Source organism: Cetorhinus maximus, chromosome 17, assembly GCF_964194155.1.
Source record: "Cetorhinus maximus chromosome 17, sCetMax3.hap1.1, whole genome shotgun sequence".
Taxonomy (NCBI): Eukaryota; Metazoa; Chordata; class Chondrichthyes; order Lamniformes; family Cetorhinidae; genus Cetorhinus; species Cetorhinus maximus.
In genome coordinates, this window is record NC_135895.1 from 31,516,627 (window position 1) to 31,540,329 (window position 23,703).

A 23,703-nucleotide genomic window follows, 5' to 3' on the forward strand; every position below is an offset into this window, starting at 1 on the left:
ACTCTTAGAAAATCAAAAAATAAGTATGATTGTTTCAGGATTTAGGAAACATAACATATAGAAGTCTCAGAACACGAAATAGAAAGCAAATGAAAAAACATGAGCGAAAGCATGCAACAAGCTGCATAGGAAATATTACCAAAATGGAAAAAGAGACAAGGAATGGATGACAGATGGGGTACTAACAATCATGATAGAAAGGGGAAAGAAAATAAACACTCCCAAGTATGATGAAATTGAAAAGAAAATAAAGAATGCATGTATGCAGGCTCAAGAAAAATTATATAACGAAATGCATGAAGTAGAACTGGTGCTGGAAAGGAATCACAAAATGAGAACTATGCACCAGAAGGTAAAATCTTGATGGACAGAATATATAAGTTAACTGTACAATGATCCAAATAGGTGATCCCTCAAGATATGGAAGCAAACAATAGACCAAGCATTACGATATCAGAAGTAAATAATGCTTTGAAATTTATAAGTCCAGGAAAAGCTCCAGGCATAGCTAAAGTAACGACAGAATATCTAAAAGCCCTTGGAAAAACAGAATTAGAAATAACAATGGAAATTTGTGATCAAATATATACCAAAGGATAAATTGCAAGTAACTTGAGACATTAATTATTTGTTAAATTACCCAAGAAACATAAAGCAAGGAAGTGCAATCATTTTAGAACTATAAATTAATGAGTCACCTCATTAAAGTGATCTTGAAAATAATAATAGAAAGAAATCATAACACATTTGAGCATAAGTTGGTGAAACACAATCTGGATTTAGACCTGGAGTAGGAACAAGAGAGGGAATGTACAACCTCAGGACAATCTTCTATAAATATCTTGAAGTAAAAAAAAATTTACATTTGCTTCATAGGCTATGAAAAAGTATTCAATCTTGTTTATCACCAAAAGCTAATAGACGTGTTACTGAAATGTAACATTGACAGTAAAGATGAGAGATTTATCCAGAGCCTAAAGTGGGACCAAATAACGAGCATCAGACTAGAGGGTGGACAATCAAATATGTTTCAAATGAAGAGAGGAGTACAACAAGGCTGTGCACTGTTGCTAAAATTATTCCATCTGTACACAGAACAAATATCCAGAGAATTAGATGTACTTCCAGGAGTAGAACTTGGAGGCAAGAATATAACAAACTTGCGGTATGCTGATGACACAGCGCTACTTGAAATGAGGCCCGACAAAATATCAGAGATCAAGTAAAATCTAGAAGCTTAGAATAAGGGTTGAGTATGAACACCCAAAAGACAAAAAACAGTGGGAGTTAGAAGGAATACATTAGAGAAACTAGAGTGAAAATTGAAGTGGATGGTGTCACACTGGAACATGTAGATAAGTTTGTCTATTTAGGACAAATGATAACAGAAGATGGTAGATGTGATGCCGAAGTCAGGAGGATAGACACAGCCAGAAGTAATTTTGTAAAGGTTGTGGTAACAAGGAAAAAACTCATAAGCTACTACATTCTATCCACTTTCCTGTTTGCCTCAGAAACGTGGATAATAAGTAAAGATCTGTGGAAGAAAATAGAGGCCTTTGAAATGAGGGTGCTAAGGCATATGCTTAAAATTCCATAGACCATAAGACCAATGAAGAAGTGCTTGAAATTGCAAGAATGACATCCAGAAAAGAAAACGTCAGTATTTTGACCATTTGATGAGAGCTGAAAAGCCACAGAAATCGCTTCTGGAGGGCAAAGTGGGGTCAGCAGAAAGAGAAGTCAACCTAGGCATAGTTGGATGACAGATGTCATGAAGTGGTTGAAGACGAGCTACAGTGGCTATGTGAGGATGGTGCAAAACTTGATGTGACATACCGTGACAGCAAATCTCCTGGTAGGGAGCATTACAAGCAGAGAGAGAGAGCTTTTCTAGTAAATATAAGCTATAGACTGAATGGAGGTACATAATGAGTGCTATGGCTATCTTAACTTAGCTTACTGCAGCTACCTGGCAAAAATTCTATGGTTCCCTTACACTCCTTAATTACATTCCAACACAACTGTCTCAAATAACTAGAAAGAATAACTTTGGATTTATATGGCACCTTTCATTATTTCAGGGTGTCCCAAAATTGTTCACAGCAATAAAGTAGTTTTGAAATGTAGTCGCTATTAAGTAGGCAAATGTTGCAGATAATTTACACACAGCCTTCTCCCACAAACAGCAAAAAGCAAGTAATTTTTCTTTTAAATGACATTGGTTCAGGGATAAATATTAGCCAGGGCACCAGAAGAAGTCTCTACTCTTCTTTCAGTAGCATTGTAGAATCTTTCAGATGCACCAGACGGAGATTTCAGTTAAACGCTTCATCTGAAATGTGACATCTCCTGACAGTGCAGCACTCCCTCAATATTGCATTGAAGTATCAGCTTAAGTTATGTGCTCAGGTCCCTGGAACTTCTCAAGATTAACTTTGTGCTCAATGGCACAACTGGCAAAAAAATTAAACATTCTTCCACTTTACACTTGGTAGTCAGCGATGGTAATAAGTTAGATATAACAGTGCCTCAATCTATCTTTTAACTCAAACATCATATCTTGCTTTCATCACAAATGGGGAAAAATCATGGATCTCATTTAGACAACGATCTCTGATAGAATAAGAAAAGGGATATCCGGCATGATTCACCCAATTTCAATCCCAAAATGTGTATGACAGTATGGAGGAAACTGGATGCTCACTGGGACATCATGGGCACAAACTTTCATTGTCATGGTAGCACTCTCACCTTGAGGTCGGAAGGTTGTGGGTTCGAATCCCATTCCAGAGACCCGAGCATAAAATATAGGCTAACGCACTATTACATAGAGGGAGTGCTGCACCGAGGATGCCATCTTTCAGATGAGACATTAAACCAAGATTCCATTTGTATCTTCAGGTGGATGCAAATGATCCCATGATGCTGTTTCAAAGAACTGGGGAATTTTCTTACTGTGTCCTGCACAATAGCCCTTCAAACAATATCACAAAAACACATCATCTCATCAGTATCACATTCCTGTATGTGGGAGTTTGCTGTATGCAAATTAGCTGCTGCATTTCCTACTTACAACAGTGGCATTTCAGAAGTATTATTTTAGCTGTAAAGTGCTAGTGGGTGTCCAAAAGCTGTGAATGGTGCTATATCAATGCAAGTCTTTTGTTTAATTATTTTTACCATTTTAGGATACAATATCCTGAAGCATCACATTATACTTTCAATCTCAGTCACTGTTAACCTCATGGATAAAAACAATTCATGGTGTAAGTCATTAAGATCACTTACATTACCAATCTTAACAGGGCAGGCTTCAGGATGCATGAACAAAAGAACCAATTTGAAATATATTGGTAGCTAAACGCCCCATCTAATGTGATGCAGACAAAAAAACTGCAGGTTTAATCAATGGTCTGAATTGAATTAGCTCATACTCATTAGGATGGTGATTCGGTCTTTGCAGTTGGATTTTGTGGCCCTGGGTGAGGTGAATTCAGAGAACTGCTACTTATCACCGCTTCACTACAACTCCAGGAACATGAAGGTATGTGTCACCTAAACACGTTCTTAAACTGGTAGAACAACTTGCCAACATTCAGCATCTTTGCTCATATACAAAAGCAAGAACATAAACTAGCCTACTGGCACCTATGCAATTATACCTCAGCATGAGCCAGTGCTCTGAAAGAGAAAATTAAAACCAGCCACAAACTGATAACTGCTTTATCCAGGGAGATGTTTTATCCGGGGGAGATATTTAATGTTATGAGCCAAAAAGCAGTTGCATGGCATGTTATCCCTGTTGTTTCGCTAATATCAATGGACAGGCACATCCAGTGTAAGATTGCAGCAGAGAGGTACGGCTATTTCCAATGGTAAAAAAAAATTAAATCTATAGAAAATTAAAAATTGATACTTCAGATTTTGGTCCTTCAAAATATACAAATATGCGACTTCCCCAGCGTACCATCACACTAGCGCGCAAATCATCTTGTGAATCCTTGTCTCGGTATGCCTCCACTTCTGTGAAAGTGACAGGTAATGTTGGGACGCCACAGTAATGCAATGACAGAGCCGGGAATTTTTAATCTCACCAGTTCTTCTGTCTAATGACTCAGAGGACATGATTCAGAGAATGGAGCTAAACGAAATAAGCTATCAGACTACAAAATAAGAACCAGTATAAAGCTACTTGTTTCTATGGGAGCCTTGAAGTCACCAGGGAATGCAAGTGATGACAGCTCACACTCTTATTAATGCAGTAAACCTTACCTCCACTTCTACAACCTCGTCGTAGGCGGGTGGAGGGTCGAACCCACTCCGGCTGTAGTCCCCTCCTCCTCCTCCTCCCCCACTCCCTCCTCCTCCTCCACCACCGCGGGAGCCGGTTCCACCACCACCACCTCCTCCTCCTCCTCCTCCCACCTGGCGATCGCCGCTCTCCATGGGCTCATAGCCGAGGCCAGGGCTCTCGTTGGTGAGGAGGGCCACAGCCTCGTTGATGTCGTTCTTGGCCATGCGGAGCGCCTTGCGGATGGCGGCGGGCTCCGAGAAGCCCATGCACAGCAGCGTCGTCATGTGCTCTTCCTCCACGTCCATCCTGGCAGACACAGCCTGTCACTTCAATCCTCCTCTCCCATAGAGACTCTCCTGCACAACTCTCCGGCCTCAGGGTGACTGACAGCACAGCACCGCGCCCGCTCTCCCTCTCACTATAATGTGAATGAAGAATCCCTTGTCAGCCTGACAGTTTGCTGAACTAAAACTCCAGCACCGGATCTGGGCCACTGGACGCCATGTTGACAGGGACCTGCTTCCGGTTCCTACTTCACTGAAAGAAGCCGCGCCCACTCCACCGGAGGTGACGCAGTCGCCATGGCAGTTCAGCTGGGTTAAGGCACTTCACCGCCATCTTAATGAGGGCGCCCCGCCGCCATCTTCGTGAGGGCTCTTTACGTCATCTTAATGAGGGCGCCCCGCCGCTATCTTCGTGAGGGCCTTTACGCCCCGCCGCCATCGCAGTCTCTCTAAAGTCTCTCCTGTGGGGAGAGAGAAAGAGTTAAGGTCTCAGCACCGTATTAAAATAGGTCATCGACCTGAAACTTTAACTCTGTTTTATTTTCCACCATTTCTGCTTGACCTGTTGAGTATTTCCAAAATTGTCTGTTTTTTCAGCTTTCCAGCATCTGGAGTGTATTTTGTTTAATTAATGTAGAGAGTCCTGGCTGCAAGTTAGTGAAAGCACCTTCCACCGGGCCTGTGGTGCCCTGGAGCAGGAAGAATGTGAAAGAATTAGGTCAGGTGAAGAAAAGATTCACCAGAGTAGTGCCAGGGATGAGGAACTTCAGTTACGGATACAGTTGGGGAAGCTGAGACCATTTCAGGGTCCATCAAGCAGGTACAATTCTCAGATGGTCCTTCTATCTTGGACTCTAGGCGTGGGACTTGGTTAGTAGACAGACTGTAGACATACTCTGGTATCTGCTTAACACTTCTTTATTAGTACTGTATCTAAACAGGTTACTGAGTAGACACGTAGCTCCTAGGCATGATTCCAACCTCTCTTGAGAGAGTCTAATACATGACTGACTGATGTCAGTGATACATGATCATCTATGTCATAGATTAGCATGTCCCATCTGTTAATCCTTTATACTACACCTCGCCACAAGTATAATATCCTACTTTTTAACAACAACATGAAACTATGTCTTTAACTTTTTAAATTGCATTTCTATATTGCCCCTTTTACCACCACAGATTCTACCCAACTCCAATCCTACTCTTCTCCTCCCAAGTCACAGTCCTGGGGAGTATTCTTGGCCCTTAGGGATCATGCAGGGTTTCTTCTTTGTCTTGTGTCATGATTCCCAGCTTATGTTACTGCTAGATAAACCCGATCCCAGGGTGGAACCCGGCTTTATAGATCCTAACTTTTATTTTTTGTTTTGAAACGTGGAGACTTGGACTCTACTGTGAAGAGTCACAGGAGTCAGCTGATGAACTTTTAACAAAAGAATAAAACATTTATTAAACAAGGCAAGATGAACTATATTACAATACTCCTGCATCCACAACTATACCTTTACAGATATATACAGATTCGTAAGGATAACACAAGTTACAATAGCTATCTTATACTCGCATGTTCAAAGTAAGTACACAGTCCATGTTAACCAATAGGCGACCTGTGGTCAGACACACCACACCCTGAAACTAAGGCCAGAATTTTTTGCTTGGCGTGCGGGCATGCACTTGACATGCTCAAGCGTAAAATGACGTATGATGATGTAGGGCGAGTGTCCTGACATCATCACGCACTTGCGCAATATTTCAGTCGGCGGGCGCTCGCGGGAGTCGGCAGTGCGCCTGCCAACAATTAAACAGCCTATTAAAGCCCTTAATCAATTAATCAAGTACGATTTTTCACTGCGCGTCCAACTGTTCGGTTGATGGGCAGGTGAAAAGGCCAAGCGGCCTTTGTGTTTTTGGCAAAACCTCATCCACGGTTGAGATGAGGTTTCGATCAGTGATTAAAAAAATAAAAACTTTTTGCACTCCTATTTAACATGTCCCTGCTCATGTGGCTGAGTCACGAGGGGATGTTTTCATTATTTTTCATTTCTTTATTTTGAGTGCGGAAAATCTTCAGCTCTATGCCTCAGGGAGCTTTTACTGCATGTATCCGTGAACTTCAACGCTTGCGCTCCTCCTGCCCCAACCCCGGCAGCACTGAGGCTCTGTGCCTTTCACGCTGGCTGGCCATTAATTGGGCGGTGGTCAGCTTCCTGACAACTCCCGGGCCCACCTGCTCGATGAGGGCAAAATTCTGCCCTAAGTGACAGATGCCACCCCAAACAAATGCCATATATCTCCGCCACCGGCCCCTCCCCCACCCCCCCAGACGATTGTCACACCGTAAGTCAACCGGGCTCACTGAATCCATCTTTCACACGAGGGTTTCCAACCTCCACTCCAGAAGGACCCACTTTGGAATCTTCTCCCAAACAATGCTTTCTCTCAGACGCCTTCCACAGGAGTCCAACTCCAGGGTTTCGAACTCTCCTTCCGATGTTCTTCTCCCCTGGATCGCCACATACGTTCAAGCTTCCTTCCACACACTTTCTTTCGTATGCTCAGCCGTGCCAACAGAACACCACTGCTTCATATGCCCATAGTAAGAAGTCTTCTTGCAAGCCTATTTTACTTTAAGTCTGCGCCCTGCAACTTTTTCCCTTCAAGCTTGGAACATGCCTCTCTGCTCCTTAACTTTCACTGCCATTGAACAGGATCTTGTTCCAAATTCCTGTTCTTCCTTTGACTATAAGATCATCTTGGGACTTTTTTTTTTCATTTAAGACCTGGTTCCCTGGTTCTTGGGACCTTCTCCTGTTCTTATGGGAAATCTGCTCTTTTTGCAGTTCCCTCTGCCATGTCCAGCCTCTCCTGGCTCCAACTGAACTAAAAGCTCTTTTTATTTCTCCCTGTCTCTGTGTGGGCCTCCTGTTGCTGGGCAACAGCCCAGTTTTTTTTATCTTCTGTTTGTTTTAACTCCCTTCAAGATTCGTAAAACCTCATTAAAATGCAGGCATCATTTAAAGTGAAACTAAAACTCAAGTTTCCCCCCTTAACACACAAATACAGACATACAAATTAAACTTAAACTTAAAGCTAAAACTCATTTCTAACACCCACAAATACAAATACAACTTACTTAAACTATCTCTAGTTCCTAACAGTTGGAGGATATCAGCTGCAGCAGAATGGGACAGCAATTTAGCAACATTGCTGGTAAGCAGACTGTAGGTTGCAGGATAACTAAACTGTAAGGATAACAAAGACTTTTCAGTGAAAGACTGATCCAAAGAGAAGACTGAAGAACAGCAGACTTTGGACTTTCTGGGACTAGAAGAGAAGAATTCAGGACAATCTGAGGAACTCGTTTCTCTCTCAAAGCATACAGGGAATGACTGTCAGAAGAGGAATGATCTTCAACTCCAGGCAAGACCGTCACAGCCATATCATCCACAGCTGTATCAAAGACTAAAAAGGCAATGAAAATCTGAGATTTCAATTAATTTAGATGAGGGAAAAAATAGCACATTCTTGTAAGACTGTCAGGAAAAGAAGGAGAGATGATTTCCCATTGACATTTTAGGAGAACTGTCTACTTTCTGTAGACAGTGGCAAGAGAGCCACACTTCTCTGTGTGTGAGGTTGCTCCACTAAGGGCAATGGGAAGAATTGCTGAGGATATGAGGACAAGACAGCCTCATCTTCTGTAATGAGACAAATTTCCTGTAGACAATCAACTCTGGGACAAAATTGCTGTACAGGATTCTGCAGCTTCAGAAGTGCTAAGGATTCTGCTGCAGCTCCTATGCTGACCTCCAGCTGTGGAGGGAATAAGACTTTCAGCCATGACTGAAGTATGGGTGTAAATTGACTTTTATCCCTGGAAGGTACTAACTCTTTAGTAGTGCGATATGACCTGGACTCAGGTAAGACATCCCCTCTGGAAGATTCTTCATGGACAACAGAAGATAGGTTAGATAATGCATTGGTAGGTTCAGTGGAATGAATATCTGAATGCTGCTCAACCACTACAAACACAACTGACTCCTCTGAAAAGACAACAGAGACTTCACAAAGTGCACCCATCAGCTGGAAAGGCGATTCACCCTTTAGGATGTCAACTCCAAGAGATCACTCAATGCTGCAAGGGATTCTTCCTCATCACTTTCTAAGAAGAGCCAATTCAGGTCCAGCAGGTTTTCATGGGGATGGTCACCCTCTGCTGCAGTGTCTTCTGTATCCACTATTTCTGGCCTTACTTTATAAAGAACTGAGAGATTCATAACTTCAATCTCCATCTGGGGTCTAGTGGATGGTATCTCTTGAAAGAAAGGAACTTGCTACTGATTGTATAAACTTCCTCAACGTCTGAAGGCTGAAGTTCTACTGCTTCTAAATAAAAGATTGAAGATTGTTGCATGAAATACAGTGAGTTGTTAAATGGTGGGCATCATCTGGTTTTTCTAGTATGCCTAGAAGTATGCCAGCATTGCCACTCAGTAAGGATGTCCATTGATTGTGAAGAACATAGAGAGAATCAATGATATGTCACCCCTTGTAGCTAAGAGGAGCAATAATCCTACCTTTAATTGGAAGGTCTATGTCACCTGGTCCTTTGATGTCTGATGGATAAAGGGTCATTAGTTGAAGCCAGTCAAGATCATCTGCTAATACATTAACAGTAGCTCCAGTATCAATTTTAAAGGTGGAATCGAAGCCTTGCACTTGGACTGAAACTAACCAATAGCCTAGATTAAGACTATCAGCTTCCTCTAGGAACTCTGTAATTTTGTCTTTTTCTTAACTTTCCATTTCTTGAATGTGGTGTGTTTCATAAATGTGTTCTTACCTTTTACGTCGATTAAAATTGTTGGATTTGCAGAAACGCTTGAAATGTCCAGCTTTGCTGAACTGGAAGCCATTTGGGCAGTCCTGGCATCTAAACTGGGTGTTCACACCACAGCACAAGCATCTCAAAATGGCTGCCAGCGTGGAGTTTCCCGCCCTTTTGCTTGGTTTGGGGGGCTTTCCTGTGGGTAGGGCCGCTGCCCATGAGCCTACCCAGTCAACGGAGTCATGTCAAGGCTGGGAGTTGTGCCGAATTATAGCCTGGTTAAATGCTCTAATCTTGCCTTTCCTCGCATACTGAACTGCTTGATCCAAAGTCAGATCATCTTTGGTCTGCAGAAAGTCTGAGAGTTTTTCATTCCGGGCACCTAGGACTATGTGATCATGGATTAGTTCGTCCTTCAGCGCCCCGTATTCACAAGAGCTAGCTAGGTGATATAGGTCAGGTAAAAGAAATTCAATTGATTCCCCAGGTCGTTGCGACCACTGGTTAAAACATGCTTGATCAATTACTAAGTTTCACTTTGGGTGAAAATAGGTATCAAAGACTTTAAGAATGGACTGAAAGTCCATGGAGGAGTCCTGCACTTCCGCCTTAGGAGAACGTCATCTGCTACTGGACCTACAACATAAAGAAATAAATTAACTTAAAGCTTTTGCTTTGTTTCACGACGGCCTGATGCTGCTCAGTACCAGACAACATGGCATTTCCATAACTCCCATTGCTGGCCTCTCTGTGGGCCCTTGAGGCAGTCAAATGGGCAAGGCAGAGGCAGGGACTGCTCAGCAGGTATGGTCATTGTTACCTCTCTCTAGTGTGCCTCCTCCTTCCGTTGATTTGTTACGAGCTGCTATCAAGGCGTTCCTAACTGTGTGGTTCCTTCAATAACACCAATGTATTTTTTCCATCAATCTCTCCATTGCTGCCACCATGTTCTGTGATGGTCCTTCTATCTTGGAGTCCAGCTGTAGGACTTGGTTAGTAGACAGACAGTAGACATACTTTGGTATCTGCTTAACACTTGATTATTAGCACTACATCTAAATAGGTTACAGATTAGGCATATTGTTCCCAGGCATGATTCCAACCTCTCTCCCCTTTGAGAGGCTAACACATGACAGACTGTTGTCAGTGGTACATAGCCATCTACGTCATACATTAGCATATCCCATCTGCTAACCCTTTGAACTACATCAGTGAAGTGGGGAGGGTTTCTTCCAATGGGAGAGGTCCTTGCCGCTGGGGGGGTGCCTCCATGGGCCACAGGGCGTCCAATCAGGAGGGAACCCTCTGCACCAAACCCGCAGGGAGGCTGCTAGGTTTTACTGGGTGTCCTCCCCATGTGGTAAGATGCCCATCTGCCATTGTTAAAACATTGATGGCAGTGGAAAGAGGTCCTTTAGTGGCCATTAAGGGCCTCAGTTGGCCCAATGGCGGGGGGAGAGGGTGGTGGGCATGATGCCCCTCGCCATCTCACCTGATTTTATGCCACCCCACATAAAATCACATCCTAGCCCGCACCCAAGGGGACATAAAATTACAGCCTGTGTAGACAATAACTCCTCATGTGGCAAATAGGAAGTTATTATCTAAGAACGCTGCCACAGTTAGTATTTAGCTTGAAATGCACTAACTGCTGTAAACAAGATACATAGACAAGGCGTCACTCCAATGCAAATACATTTAATTTGCATAATTCATCAAGAGGCAGGGATGCTCTTCAGCTGTGAACTATTTATCACAGTGATTGCAGATGGTTTTTTAAGACTAAAGGAATTTGCAACTATGTGACAAAAGGATTTGTTACCAACACCTATGGATCCTTCAGTCATCCTCTGTATATGTAGGTATTTCTCTGAAAACTTTGATTTGATTTTGAGAGATTCATTTGCTCAAGCTTCAAATGTTCCCATCGGTAGATCCAGGAGAGCCTGCTGACAGTAATCAGTTCTTCTGAGGCTTTTAAGATAGAGACTGGAGAGAATGTGATTTTGATGAAACCCCACCAACGTTATGGATGCTAATCCAAGTTTAATATTAGTAGAGTTAAAGGTGAAGTATCTTTTACCATCTTTTATTGAAAGGCAAAATGTGAATTAAAACTTTTGTAATAATAGTGCAAATTGCTGTATTGTCTTTGCTGAGGATAGTTGCCTGCAATTCCTGAGTTATGTGGGAACTCCAAGATCGAACTCAAGCTCAAGGTGTCTGAGCTTTGGGAATGGCTGAAGTCACTGCAGGGCTGAAAATTTTCTGGATCACACATCCTAGGAGGTGATCACCTCGAAGCTATAGAGAGTTCAAGAGCTTAGTAAAGGGATGCCAGCTGTCAGAGTAGGAAGAGGTGAGCAGTGCAAAAATCCTCTGAGATTGTGGCATTCTCAAACTGATTCTGAATATCGTACTGTATATTGGTGCGGGTGGTCTCAGTCTAGCGCACAGCCATTGCAGAAAAGGGCAAATGACTGCTTAGGAGGTCACAGCAAAATGTAGAAATGCAGTTGTTGTAAGGGATTTGATAGTCGGAGGGCTGGACAGGCATTTCTGCAACCACAAATGCGAGTCTCGCATGGTGAGTAGTAGCCTCCCTGGTGTCAGGTCAAAGGACATTAGTAACAGGTGAAAAACAATTTCTTCAGGAATGGGGACCAGCCAGAATTTGTGGTCCATGTTGTAACCAATAATATTGGAAGGATAGGATTGAGGCTCTATAGACAGAGTTTCAGTAGCTAGGGAGGAGGTTAAAGAGCAAGATCTCAAAGGTTATAATGTCCGGATTACTCCCAGTACCGCATGCTAATGAATATAGGAGCTTTAAGCTAAGACAGGTTAACATATAGCTGCAGCAATGGTGCAGGAGAAAGGGCCTGTAATCATGAGGCACTTCTGGGACAGGAGGGACCTGTACAAAATGGATGGATTGCATCTCAACAGGGCTGGGACCAATGTTCTTGTGGGAGATTAACTAGTGCTCCGGGGGAGGGGTTGAAACTAGTTTGGTAAGGAGAGGAACACCAAGATGTAGCATTAGAGAGGAGCTACAATATGTAGAGAGGACAGGGAGAGACAAACAGCATTTGAATAAAAAGTAGTTCAGAACGAGGAGGAATCAGATGGAGGAATAATGCAAGGCAATGTAAAATGGATTTGGAATGTATGGTAAATAAGGTTGGTTAGTTGCAGGCACAAGTAATCTAATGGGACTATGATGTAGTGGCAAAAACAAGGACTGAGCTCAAAGAAACCGAGATTAAAAACTTAACATTCCTGGTTACAAGGTATTCAGGAAAAATAGGGAAGGAAAAGAAGGAGGTGGGATGCCAGGATTGATTAAAGAAACTATTATAGCATTGGAAAGGGATCATATATTTCCAGGATTAAGGAACTTCAGTTACGTGGACAGATTGGAGAAGCTGTTATTGTTCTCCTTGGACAAGAGAAAATTAAAGGGAGGTTTTATAGAGGTGTTCAAAATCATGAGGTGCCTGGACAGAAACTGCGAGAAACTGTTCCCTTTGGGTTTAAGGATTGAGAACCAGAGGACACTGATTTAAGGCGATTGGCAAAAGATGCAACAGCGACATGGGGAAAACCTTTTTACACAGAAAGCAGTAAGGACCTGGAATGCACTGTATGACAGTGTGGTGGAGGTAGATTCAATCAAGGCTTTCAAAAGAGAATTGGAAAATTATCTGAAGAGAAAAAATTGCTGGGCTACGAGGAAAAAGCCAGGCAGTGAAGCTAGTTGTGTTGTTCTTGCTGAGAGCTGACACAGACATGACAGGTCAAATGGATTCCTGTGCTGTAACCATTTGTTTCTATATATGATTCTAACCTTTAATGGATGACTTTTCATTCATAAACGTGAAACATATTAATTCACCATGACATTGCAGACTGCACAGGAGCTTTAAGCTTTCACTTTGTGTCATTCATGTTGTTGGAAGGACCCTTAACTAGAGAATTTATTAACCTGTTATGTTTTTTACCAGGGTCCCTGCTTACTGGTGGCAATTAATATTGCTAAGGAAATACTGGGCGGGAAGAAATGTTTCACTTTAAAGAGTCTGGTGCCATATAAGAAGAATGTTGTAAATTGGTGATGGCCACTATTCCAGCAACCGTTTTAACTATTCACTGTTCCCCACATTTACCCAGAACTGTGAAAAAATCATACAGTCCACAAGGAGTTAACATTCAACAAACAGATCGTTTCCAATCCGGGAGATAGCCTGTGGCTGAGAGTTGGCGGATCAGGGAGTCCAGAGCTTGGATCGAACGCCCAGGGAGAGAGAAAAGTGAAAATCAGCAGGAAGGTAACGTGTTGACTGATTTGTTTTGTCCCTAACAGCAAAACAGTTTTACACGAACAAACGAACCAGGTGTTTTAAGAAAACGTTTCCATGTTCATCATCTGAAGTGCATGGAGTTTCAAACGTTTCCTTGCTAAATCTTTTCTAAACGTCCGAATTCAATCCATTACAATTGTGTTTTTAACATAAGTCTCTAATCTTCTTATCGAAATTGCAACAAATTCATGTTACAATTGTGTGTGGATTCTTTTCATTCAGTGGTGGCCGGATGCACTTTTGCCAGTTTTTTTTACATTCTTGCATATTGTCCGGTTTTATTTGTTCTGGCCATGCGCTTTTTTGCAGCACAAATCGTCGATTGCTTAATTTTGGCATTATGTGAACAAGTCAGTAACATTTTTGAAGAGTAGAACTTTGCATAAACAAATGAGTCTCGGTGTTTAGAATTTCCGTTCACACCAGAAAATGTTTGTTGTCTTTTCTACACACAAAAAAATTGACACACCAACTAATCGGGTTCTTTTGTTCTCTGTTGCTTTTTTAAAAAATGTTAATTTAAAAGAAATTTATTGTCCATCTACTCTAAATTGTAGGGATATGTAAGAGATCATGATGGGGCTGGAGATGCCTTTACTCACTATTGTTTTGGGCCTAACAATCACTGTGGCAATAGCGGGGAATGAAAGCAGAATCTGTAATGTGGCCCCTCACTGGGAGATTGCCAACCAGAACCCAATGGAGGAACAAATTGGCCGTGTGGTGGTGGTGGCCCTTCTCAAAGCAAACTGCCGGTTCTGCTTGACACAGGCAACTAAGTAAGTATCGCACTTCATCATTATTTTCCGCCGCCGCGCTTAAGTCATCTTCACGATGCCTCCTTCATTCAAGAGCACAGACTGGAATTCTATTCTGTCGTTAGCTATTAGGTGAAGCACAAGAGTGGTGAATGTGAAAAACTCTCTTGATTTTTCCTTTCCTCCCCTTCCACTGGGAGGACCCCATTCTTTTTTGTTCATGACATCTCAAGAGTGGCAGAGTTAAGACCAAGGACTCTCTTAGGAATTGTGCCATGAACTGATGTCGTATATTAATGTTGGAATATATTGAACACTCTTTTGTTTAATGTTACTTTAAAAGATGACTTTCTGTTCAAACCATTGCTGCTCATTTTCATTCTTTTATAATTTTTTTCCCTGTCCTGTGTAATTGAGTAATTTCTTTTGAGTCTTTTTTATATTACTCGAGTGATTGGCTATTGTAGTTGGAACAATGTCCTTTCAACAAGGAACTTCGGAACAGTTGCCAAACTCATACATTCACAAGTCCTACAATTTGTGGGTTTTTGTCCCTTTTTATAATGTTTTCTTCTACATAAATTTACATCATCTTGAGATATACACCACATCCTATAGTTTATGGACATTTTAATGTTTCTGATGCAAATGAGAAATTGTAACTGTACAGAAATCTTTATTTACATTTTTCATAAACATTAACACAATCTGCAGATTGCTAGACTTGTGAATGATCCACAAGTGTTGGCAATAAAAGCAGAAAATGCAGGAAACACTCAGCAGGTCACGCAGCATCTGTGGAAAGGGAAACAGAGTTAATGGCCCACGTCTTCCGGTCTCCGCAGAGATGTGCTACAGGAATTGCCCAGGAAGTTTGAACTTCTGGGCAATTTCCCTGCTCCCCTGGAGCCTCCAAAGAAACAGTTCCAACTGTTTCCAACAAGAGTCAGAGGCTTCGGACGGTTCCAACTTACTTACCTGGATAGTTACCCAGGAAATGTTAGACAGGAAAAAAACCCAGTCTAACATCTGGATAACACCTCTGACTCCCCACTCGATATACCCCCTCCCCCCAACTACTCCCCTTGACTCCTCCAATAATCCCACTGACCCCACCTGACTAGCCCCCGCCACCTGACTCCCTCGTGACCTGACCTGATTAGCCCCCTATCACCCAACTGCTCTCCTGACCCAAACCCGACCTGACTCCCCCGGCCTGACCTGAGTAGCCACTGACCCAACTACCCCGACCTCACAGCCCCTCCCGACCAAACCCAACTGCCACCCTGCCCATCTACCACCTCACCCACCTGCCACCCTATCCTCTTACCCACTTATTCACTCACCATACCCCTTTACTCTTTATCTTATCCACCCTACCCTCTTAGCCACTCTTCCCCCTTACACACTTATCTTCTCTCCATTGCTTTTCTAAGAGGCTCTTTACTTTCTGGAATAGGCCAGCTAGTGCCATAAAAAGGGGGGCATGGCTTCTGCACCCAGATCTCTGTGCTGCTCCTTACTAGATTTGCTGCACTGAGTAAGTTGTGAACCATCCTCCATCAAAAGAGCATTCAGAAAAACCAGAACAAGGTAAGTGTGTATTCTTTTGTCTGATCAGGGTCGGAAATAGGGATTCCGAACCTGATCAGAAGATCTGGCCAATGTTTTAGGTCAATGACCCTTTCATCAGAACTAGGAAAAGTTAGAAACGTAATTGGTTTTAAGGAAGTGAAATTGGGGAGACTGGGAAAAAGAACAAAATGAGAGAGAGTAGGAGACAGGAGAGATTAAATGACAAAAAGAGCTGGTGGTGCAAGGACAAAGGGAGTGATAATGGAACAAGTAAATAAATAAAAGATGTGTTTAGAGGAGGTGTGAATGGCAGAATGATATCCTACCTCACTGCCTGGTTGAATTTATTCTCGCATTGAACTCCACTCATGTTCTCTAAATAAAAGATATTGCTATGGCTACAACTAACTTTTTGTGGGATATGTGGAACATTTCATCTTCAAGTCCTCCTCAGGCCCCTTCCTCACCTCAATATCCTGTATAGTGATGACTGTACTGGTGCCCTTTCTTGCTCTCACCCTGAATTTCACGAACTTTACTTACAATTTCCACCCTTCTGTCACCTTCACATAATCCATCTCCAATTCTTCCCTTCCTTTCCTCAACTCCATATCTGAGGATAGGTGATCCACCAATATCCACTATAAACGCACTTACTCCCACAGCTTCGACTATACTTCTTTACACCCAGCAAGGACTCCATTCCATTTTCCCCATCTCCATTGCATCTGCTTTGATGATGCAACCAGCGCTTCTCATATTTCTCCCTTTTTCCTCACCAAGGATTTCCCCCTTCAACCCCCACATGGTTGACAGGACCCTTGGCCATGTCCATACAGTTTCTCACACTTCTGCTCTCGCCCCTTCCCTTCCTTTCTAAAACTATGATAGGGTTTCCCTTGTCTTAACCTTGCAACCACCAACCTCCACATTTAACAGATTTCGGCCACCTCAAGTGTGATGCTGCCACCAAAAATATCTTCTCCCTCCCCTCTCAGCATTCTGAAGGTACTGTTCTTTCCACAACGCCCTGGTCCAATCTTCAATTATCCCAACATCCCCTCCCCTTACGACAGGACCTTCCCATGCAAGCGCAGGAGGTGCAACATCTTTTTAACCTCCTTTCTCCTCATCATCTCAGACCCCAAGTACTCTCCTTCCAGATGAATCATTGGTCAACGTGCACTTCTTTCAATCTAATATGTTGTATTTGCTGCTCACACTGTGGTCTGCTCTACACTGGGGAGACCAAACACAGATTGGGTGACTACTTTGCAGAACACCTCTGTTCAGTCAGCAGGTGTGACCGTGAGCTTCCCCTTTAAATTTTAATTTTCCACCTGGCTTTCACAACTTACTCTCTGTCCATGGTCCCTTGCAGTGTTCCAATGAAGCCCAGTGTAAACTCAAGGAACAGTACCTCCTCTTTGAATTCAGCACTTTACAGTCTTCCAGGATCAACAGTGAGTTCAACAATTTCAGATTGTAACCCTTGCCCCCATTTTATTTCCTTTTTCTTTGCAGGGTTTGGTTTTACTCTTGTTTTTCTCGTTTTCATTTTCGTACGGCAGCTGTTCACTATTCTGCCATTCACAGCTCCTCTAAGCACATCTTTTGTTTCTTTACTTGTCCTGTTGCCACACCCTTTGGCCTTGCACCATCAACTTGTCTGCCATTTAATTTCTCCGGTCTTCCACCCTATCACAGACTTTCCCTTTTGTTCTTTTCCCCATCCTCCCCCTTGCCCCTTTCACTTGTTAATTCCTATTTCCTATTACATTTCTAACTTTACTCAGTTCTGATGAAATGTCACAGACCTGAAATATTAATTCTGATTCTCTCTCCACCTGTTTCTCTCTGCCTCACCTTTTGAATATTTCCAGCATTTTGTGTTTTTACTTCAGATTTCCAGCATCCAGAGTATTTTGCTTTTGTACAAAGTGTTGGCAAAGTTGATGTGAACCAATCCAATATTTCAATGACACCATCAGGATTATAAATTAGCTCCATGTTTTTTTTTAAGAAAACATATCCAATCTGAAATGTCCTGTATGCATATTCAACTCTGCAAAAGTACCAACCAAAGTAAATGCTGTTCACTGTTCATCATTTTTATTGCATTGGTAGATTAGGCAGCTTGCGAGACAAGCTCGATCATCAGGGCCTGAAGGATATACGCTATATGATAGTGAATGAGAAAACACCTCAATCTAGGGCCATGCTCTGGGAGCTCAAACGGCATACTCCTGAGGATATCCCTGTCTACCAGCAATCACCATTTCAACGTGATATCTGGAGCATTCTGCAGGGTAACAAGGACGACTTCCTCATCTACGACAGGTTGGTTACTTTAAATGGTAGCACTGAGACTATTTGTTGCTATCGAACAGATTCTTCCCCCTTCAATTATTTGTGTGCAATTGTACTTAGGACTGCTGGGAAAGTAGAAATAAGGGATGATTTATTCTAGCACCCTGTTTTGTGCTAACAAAATAGCAGAACCTTTCTGTGTTTACCATTGAAATATTTAACAAAATGAGCAAAATTTATTCCCCACCAATTTTTTCCCCTTTTATCATGAAACTGATGCCTCGTGCTGAGATATGATTACATGATGGTAACAGCCCTTTGGTATTTTGCCCAAGCAGTCATGTGTGAGCATGTTTGCAATTATAGTCAAACCTGATCCGGTCCTCATGTGCATGCACATATGTGATTTCTAACAGGAATCACCTTTACAGCTATCGGCAGCAAGAGTCCTGGCTGATATTTTATATTTTTGTCCTTCTGTATTCTTGGGTCACCTAAGGCAAATTATAGCCATCTGCAACTGAGATGAATCAATTAAACAGGCTATGGGAAAAACTTGGAGTCTTTGGGAAGAATTTTCCCCCCCTAATTGGGGGCGTGCCACCATTTTACATGGGCGGGCCAATTAAGACCCACCCATTGTGACGTCCACCAGGAAGCGCTATGCGCTCCCTGTGCAGGCGAGGGGGGAGGGGAATTCCCTCAGCCGGGAGTGCGCTCTTTTGCGAATGCACACGAAAGAGTGCACAGATCTCCCTGAGGCAAAGTACTGCCTCAGGGAGATTGATGCCAAATTCAAAAATGGTCAATGCACAAAATTAAAATTTCCCTGACATGTCCCCTCATGTGACACTGTCACATGAGTTGGGACATGTCCATCACTTTCATTCAAACTTTTATTAAATTTTAAAAAACCTACGTGAAGCCTCATCCCGCCCATGGATGAGGTTTCATGCTTTTTCTGAAGCCCACTAGGGCTCCCAGCCTGCCCGCCAACCTTAAGGTTGGACAGGCAGATCCATTAACTAGTTCAATTACTTTTTAAATGGCCTCAATTGGCTGTTGACAGGTCGGCAGGCACACAGCTGATTCAGCTGCGACCTCGCCGACCTGAAAATTGAAATGACACGGGGTGATGTCGGGAGTTCTGCCTCATGTCATCCCACATCATTTTATGTGTCAGCGAGCGGGCCCCGCCCCCCGCTGGCTGATTTCAATGTCCTGGCCTTTGTAGCCTGTGTGGCTCAATGCTACACAATGTGATATTTTTTATTCACTGTGAGACTAGCTGTCATATCTTTAAAAATTGAGCAGTTGTTCAACTTGCATATTTATCTTCTAAAGGATCTGCACCAAGACTTACAAGGAATTGGGCTGTTTACAATGCCACTCACATGTCACTTCAAGGTATTTAATCCCATTTTTATGATTTTCCTTTTCTTCTAGATGTGGTAAATTGACCTTTCATATCGTGTTACCATATAGCTACCTCCATTTTCGGTATACTGAAGCAGCAATCCGGGCTACATATAACAAGGATGTTTGCGGGAACTGTGGAATCGGCAATATAAGTCTTGAGGTAATTGTTAGTGTTAATTAGCAATGTTAATTTCAGAAAGACCACGGAGATGCTTGGTAAACAGGGTGGTTATATGTCCGTGCAAAAAGTATAATGTTTGTGGCATTAGTATACCTCAGAAATTGTGTCTTCAAGCAAATAGAAGTAAGCTTCCGACCTCATATTCATGCCATCACTAAGACCGCCTATCTTCACCTCCATTACAACACTGAATTTCGCCCCTGTCTCAGCTCATCTGCTGCTGAAACCCTCATCCATGCCTTCGTACCTCTAGCCTCGACTATTTCAACACATTCCTGGCTGTTCTCCCACATATAGACGGGATGGTCAAATGGGCAGATAAGTGGGAGATGGAATTTAACCCTGAAAAGTGTGAGGTGATACACTTTGGAAGGAGTAATTTGACAAGGAAGTATTCAATGAATGGCATGACACTAGGAAGTTCTGCTGAACAAAGGGACCTTGGCGTGTGTGTCCATAGATCTCTGAAGGCGGGGGGCATGTTAGTGCGGTAGTGAAAAAGGCATATGGGACACTTGCCTTTATCAATTGAGGCATAGATTACAAAAGTAGGGAGGTCATGTTGGAGTTGTATAGAACCTTGGAGAGGCCACAGCTGGAGTACTGTGTGCAGTTCTGGTCGCCACATTATAGGAAGGTTGTGATTGCACTGGAGTGGATGCAGAGGAGGTTCACCAGGATGTTGCCTGGGATGAAACATTTAAGTTATGAAGTAATGAGGTTGGATAGACTTGGGTTGTTTTCATTGGAGCAGAGAAGGCTGAGGGGCGACCTGATCGAGGTGTACAAGATTATGAGGGGCATAGACAGGGTGGATAGGGAGCAGCTGTTCCCCTTAGTTGAAGGGTCAGTCACGAGGGGACATAAGTTCAAGGTGAGGGGCAGGAGGTTTAGGGGGGATGTGAGGAAAAACTTTTTTACCCAGAGGGTGGTGATGGTCTGGAATGTACTGCCTGGGAGAGTGGTGGAGGCGGGTTGCCTCACATCCTTTAAAAAGTACCTGGATGAGCACTTGGCACGTCATAACATTCAAGGCTATGGGCCAAGTGGTGGTAAATGGGATTAGGTAAGTAGGTCAGGTGTTTCTCACGTGTTGGTGCAGACTCAATGGGCCGAAGGGTCTCTTCTGCACTGTGATTCCGTGATTCTACCATCCATAAACTTGAGATCATCCAAAGCACTACTGCCCATGTCTTTACTCGCAACAATTCCCATTCCCCTATTATCCCTGTACTTGCTGACTGACGTTGGTTCCCAGTCAAGCAATAACTTATTTTAAAATTCTCACTCTTGATTTCAAATCTCCCCATGGCCTTACCCCTCCCTATCATTATAATCTCCAGCCTCATAAATCTCTAAGGTATCTTTGCTCCTTTAATTCTGGCCTCTTGTTGCATCCCCAATTTTAATCACTGATTACTGTGATGACTGTGCCTTCAGTTATCTAGGACCAAGCTCTGGAATACCCTCCGTACACCTCTCTGCCTTTGCATCTTGCTTTCCTCGTTTTAAGACACTCCTTAAAACCTACCTCTTTGACCAAGCTTTTGATTATCTGACCTAATATCTCCATATGTGGCTCGGTGTCATAATTTGTTTCATAATGTTCCTGTGAAGCCTTTCGGATGTTTCATTACATTAAAGATGCCATATAAATATAAGTTGTTGTTCTTTCTTGCAGACAGAGAAAAACATCACCACCACTTACAAGGCAAACTTTACTCAATCTAAAACCACAAGTTTGGTGACTAGTCCAGCTTTTGAAAATCGACCAATTCATCCAGTGCAACAGCGCATATCTAGTAAACCTCATCCTGACCCCAACCTGGCTCCAAGTGCTATCCATCCACATCATTTCAATAACAGCCAAGATGGAAATCTGGAGAGTGATGATACTCAGAGATCGGAATGGTTGTAGAGAAAACATCAGGAACAAGAGTTAAAATAACTGGCAACCTCAGAACAACTGCCAGCATCAAACCTAATAATTCACAAGTTGCCAAAAAATAATCCTGGTTTAATATTAACAGTTTTGAACCATGTTCAGTTTTTAATTGAAGGATGTCATGTATGGCACCTCCCACAACAAACACTTCTGTGTTATTGTCAAATGTTCTTTCGATAAAAGAATCTAGCGATGACAATTTAACAAGTAAAACCATTAAAGGCAAGATTGAAGTGAGCACTGAAATAAACATGTGTCTCAGTGTATTGCCCTTGAGCAGGTAGCCATTGTTTTTGGACCCACAATAAAGTACAGTCCAGATCAAAGGCATTCCCCACTCCAGATGCCGCTGTGAGCGTAGAAAAATCAGGGGGGGCTAATCACCATGATCTGATTCCAAGCTGTTCTCATGCATCTCCTTTGGGGATAGGTAGAGAATAGCAATCAAGGGTTGGTAAGAAGACAAATTTCAGCTGCCTTAGGAAGACTGCAGAGGGTCCTTTGGAAAGATTGAGGGAAACATATGGATTAAAAATAGTTTGCCGCATGTTTCAGGTATTTTGTCTAATCCTCAAAGAATATTCTATGCATGTCCATTTATTAAAGAAAGGAATTGGAGTACTGCTCTCTTATCACAGAAGATTCTTGATGTTACAAGGAAAACATTGGCATTTCTTTTATTTGCTAATCAGTGACAGTGTTTTCTCTTTAATTCATGTGCTCAATGAAGTCTTTGGTTCAAACTAATTCCTCATGACTACAGCCACATTTGAGATAGCTCAAATTAAAAACTTTGACCGACGATAGGCTGTCAGGGTACTTTCAAAAGAGAAAATATACAATTATCCTGCTTTTGCAATTTTCTCACCTGTCGTATTCTGTTGTTTTTCAGTGGAAAATATAGGAACTCCATAACTCAATTATCAATGCGCTAAAACAAATGGTTACCTCAAGTTAGCAGTACTAATTCCAAAACATTTGTACATTTCTCATTTCCCTAAACCATTCTCCCATTTTGTTTCCACTTTTGGGTATCTTACCTTTGGTCACTTTAGCTATTCCACCCATGCCAACAAGAGATGTGGTAGCAAGCCTGCTCCCAGTGACTCCTATATATACACTGATTAGAAAATGGTGAGGTGTGTGCATTAGTTACACTCTCATTTTTCTCTCCACCTACAAAGGAACGCTGCCACATCCACATGGCATGCCCCAGATCGATGAGTGGAGTTGGAGACTCTAATTACACACTAATACACTGCTTTTCCCCCTTACCCCTTCTTTTCTGAAGGCAGTGACTTGTGTTAAGATAGAATTCTACGGGTTGCAGCAATCCTCAAATACTTCACCTTGGTTTGTGATTTCAGACTGTGCATAGGTTGTTTTAACATGAAAGTGTCACAACTCGGGCAGCTTCCAACCTTTTTTAACATCCTGATCATTACCTTGACCTATTTTGTCTGACAAAATCTCTTAGAATCATCAAAATACATTTTTATTACCCCCACACAAAATAGTCAAATGTGTGTGCATTCTTGGAATATTTTCTGCTTTGCTGGTTTCAGATATTTAGCAAGATAGATGAGATACCAGCTGGGCTATTGGCACTCAGTAGGGTCTGTTACATTTGAACAGAAGATGGAAGACTGTTTCTGGCTAATGATTATGACTGATTTATCTGAACAGGAAATACGCTGCAGTCCACCTAAAGATCGATGATTTTAAAAACTTCTTAAAAC

At 42.4% G+C, this 23,703-nt stretch overlaps 2 protein-coding genes across 3 annotated transcripts in view; one reads left to right on the forward strand and one right to left on the reverse strand.

The window, feature by feature from the left end:
* The window catches only part of usp24 (ubiquitin specific peptidase 24), a 200,138-nt gene extending 195,293 nt beyond the window's left edge, over positions 1–4,845 (reverse strand). For both annotated transcript variants that reach the window (XM_078560934.1, XM_078560933.1), the window contains exon 1: positions 4,276–4,845. In XM_078560934.1, coding sequence (XP_078417060.1) covers positions 4,276–4,602 — 327 coding nt within the window. In that variant the 5' untranslated portion in view covers positions 4,603–4,845. The remainder of the gene's footprint in view (positions 1–4,275) is intronic.
* An 8,657-nt stretch (positions 4,846–13,502) lies between these two features.
* On the forward strand, positions 13,503–23,472 carry LOC144692292 (selenoprotein Pb-like). The gene is made up of 5 exons (XM_078560935.1): positions 13,503–13,743; positions 14,334–14,555; positions 18,237–18,449; positions 19,866–19,998; positions 21,701–23,472. Exons 2-5 carry the CDS (start codon positions 14,350–14,352, stop codon positions 21,935–21,937), a joined length of 789 nt encoding a protein of 262 aa, XP_078417061.1. The 5' UTR covers positions 13,503–13,743; positions 14,334–14,349; the 3' UTR covers positions 21,938–23,472.
* The last annotated feature ends 231 nt before the right edge of the window (positions 23,473–23,703 follow it).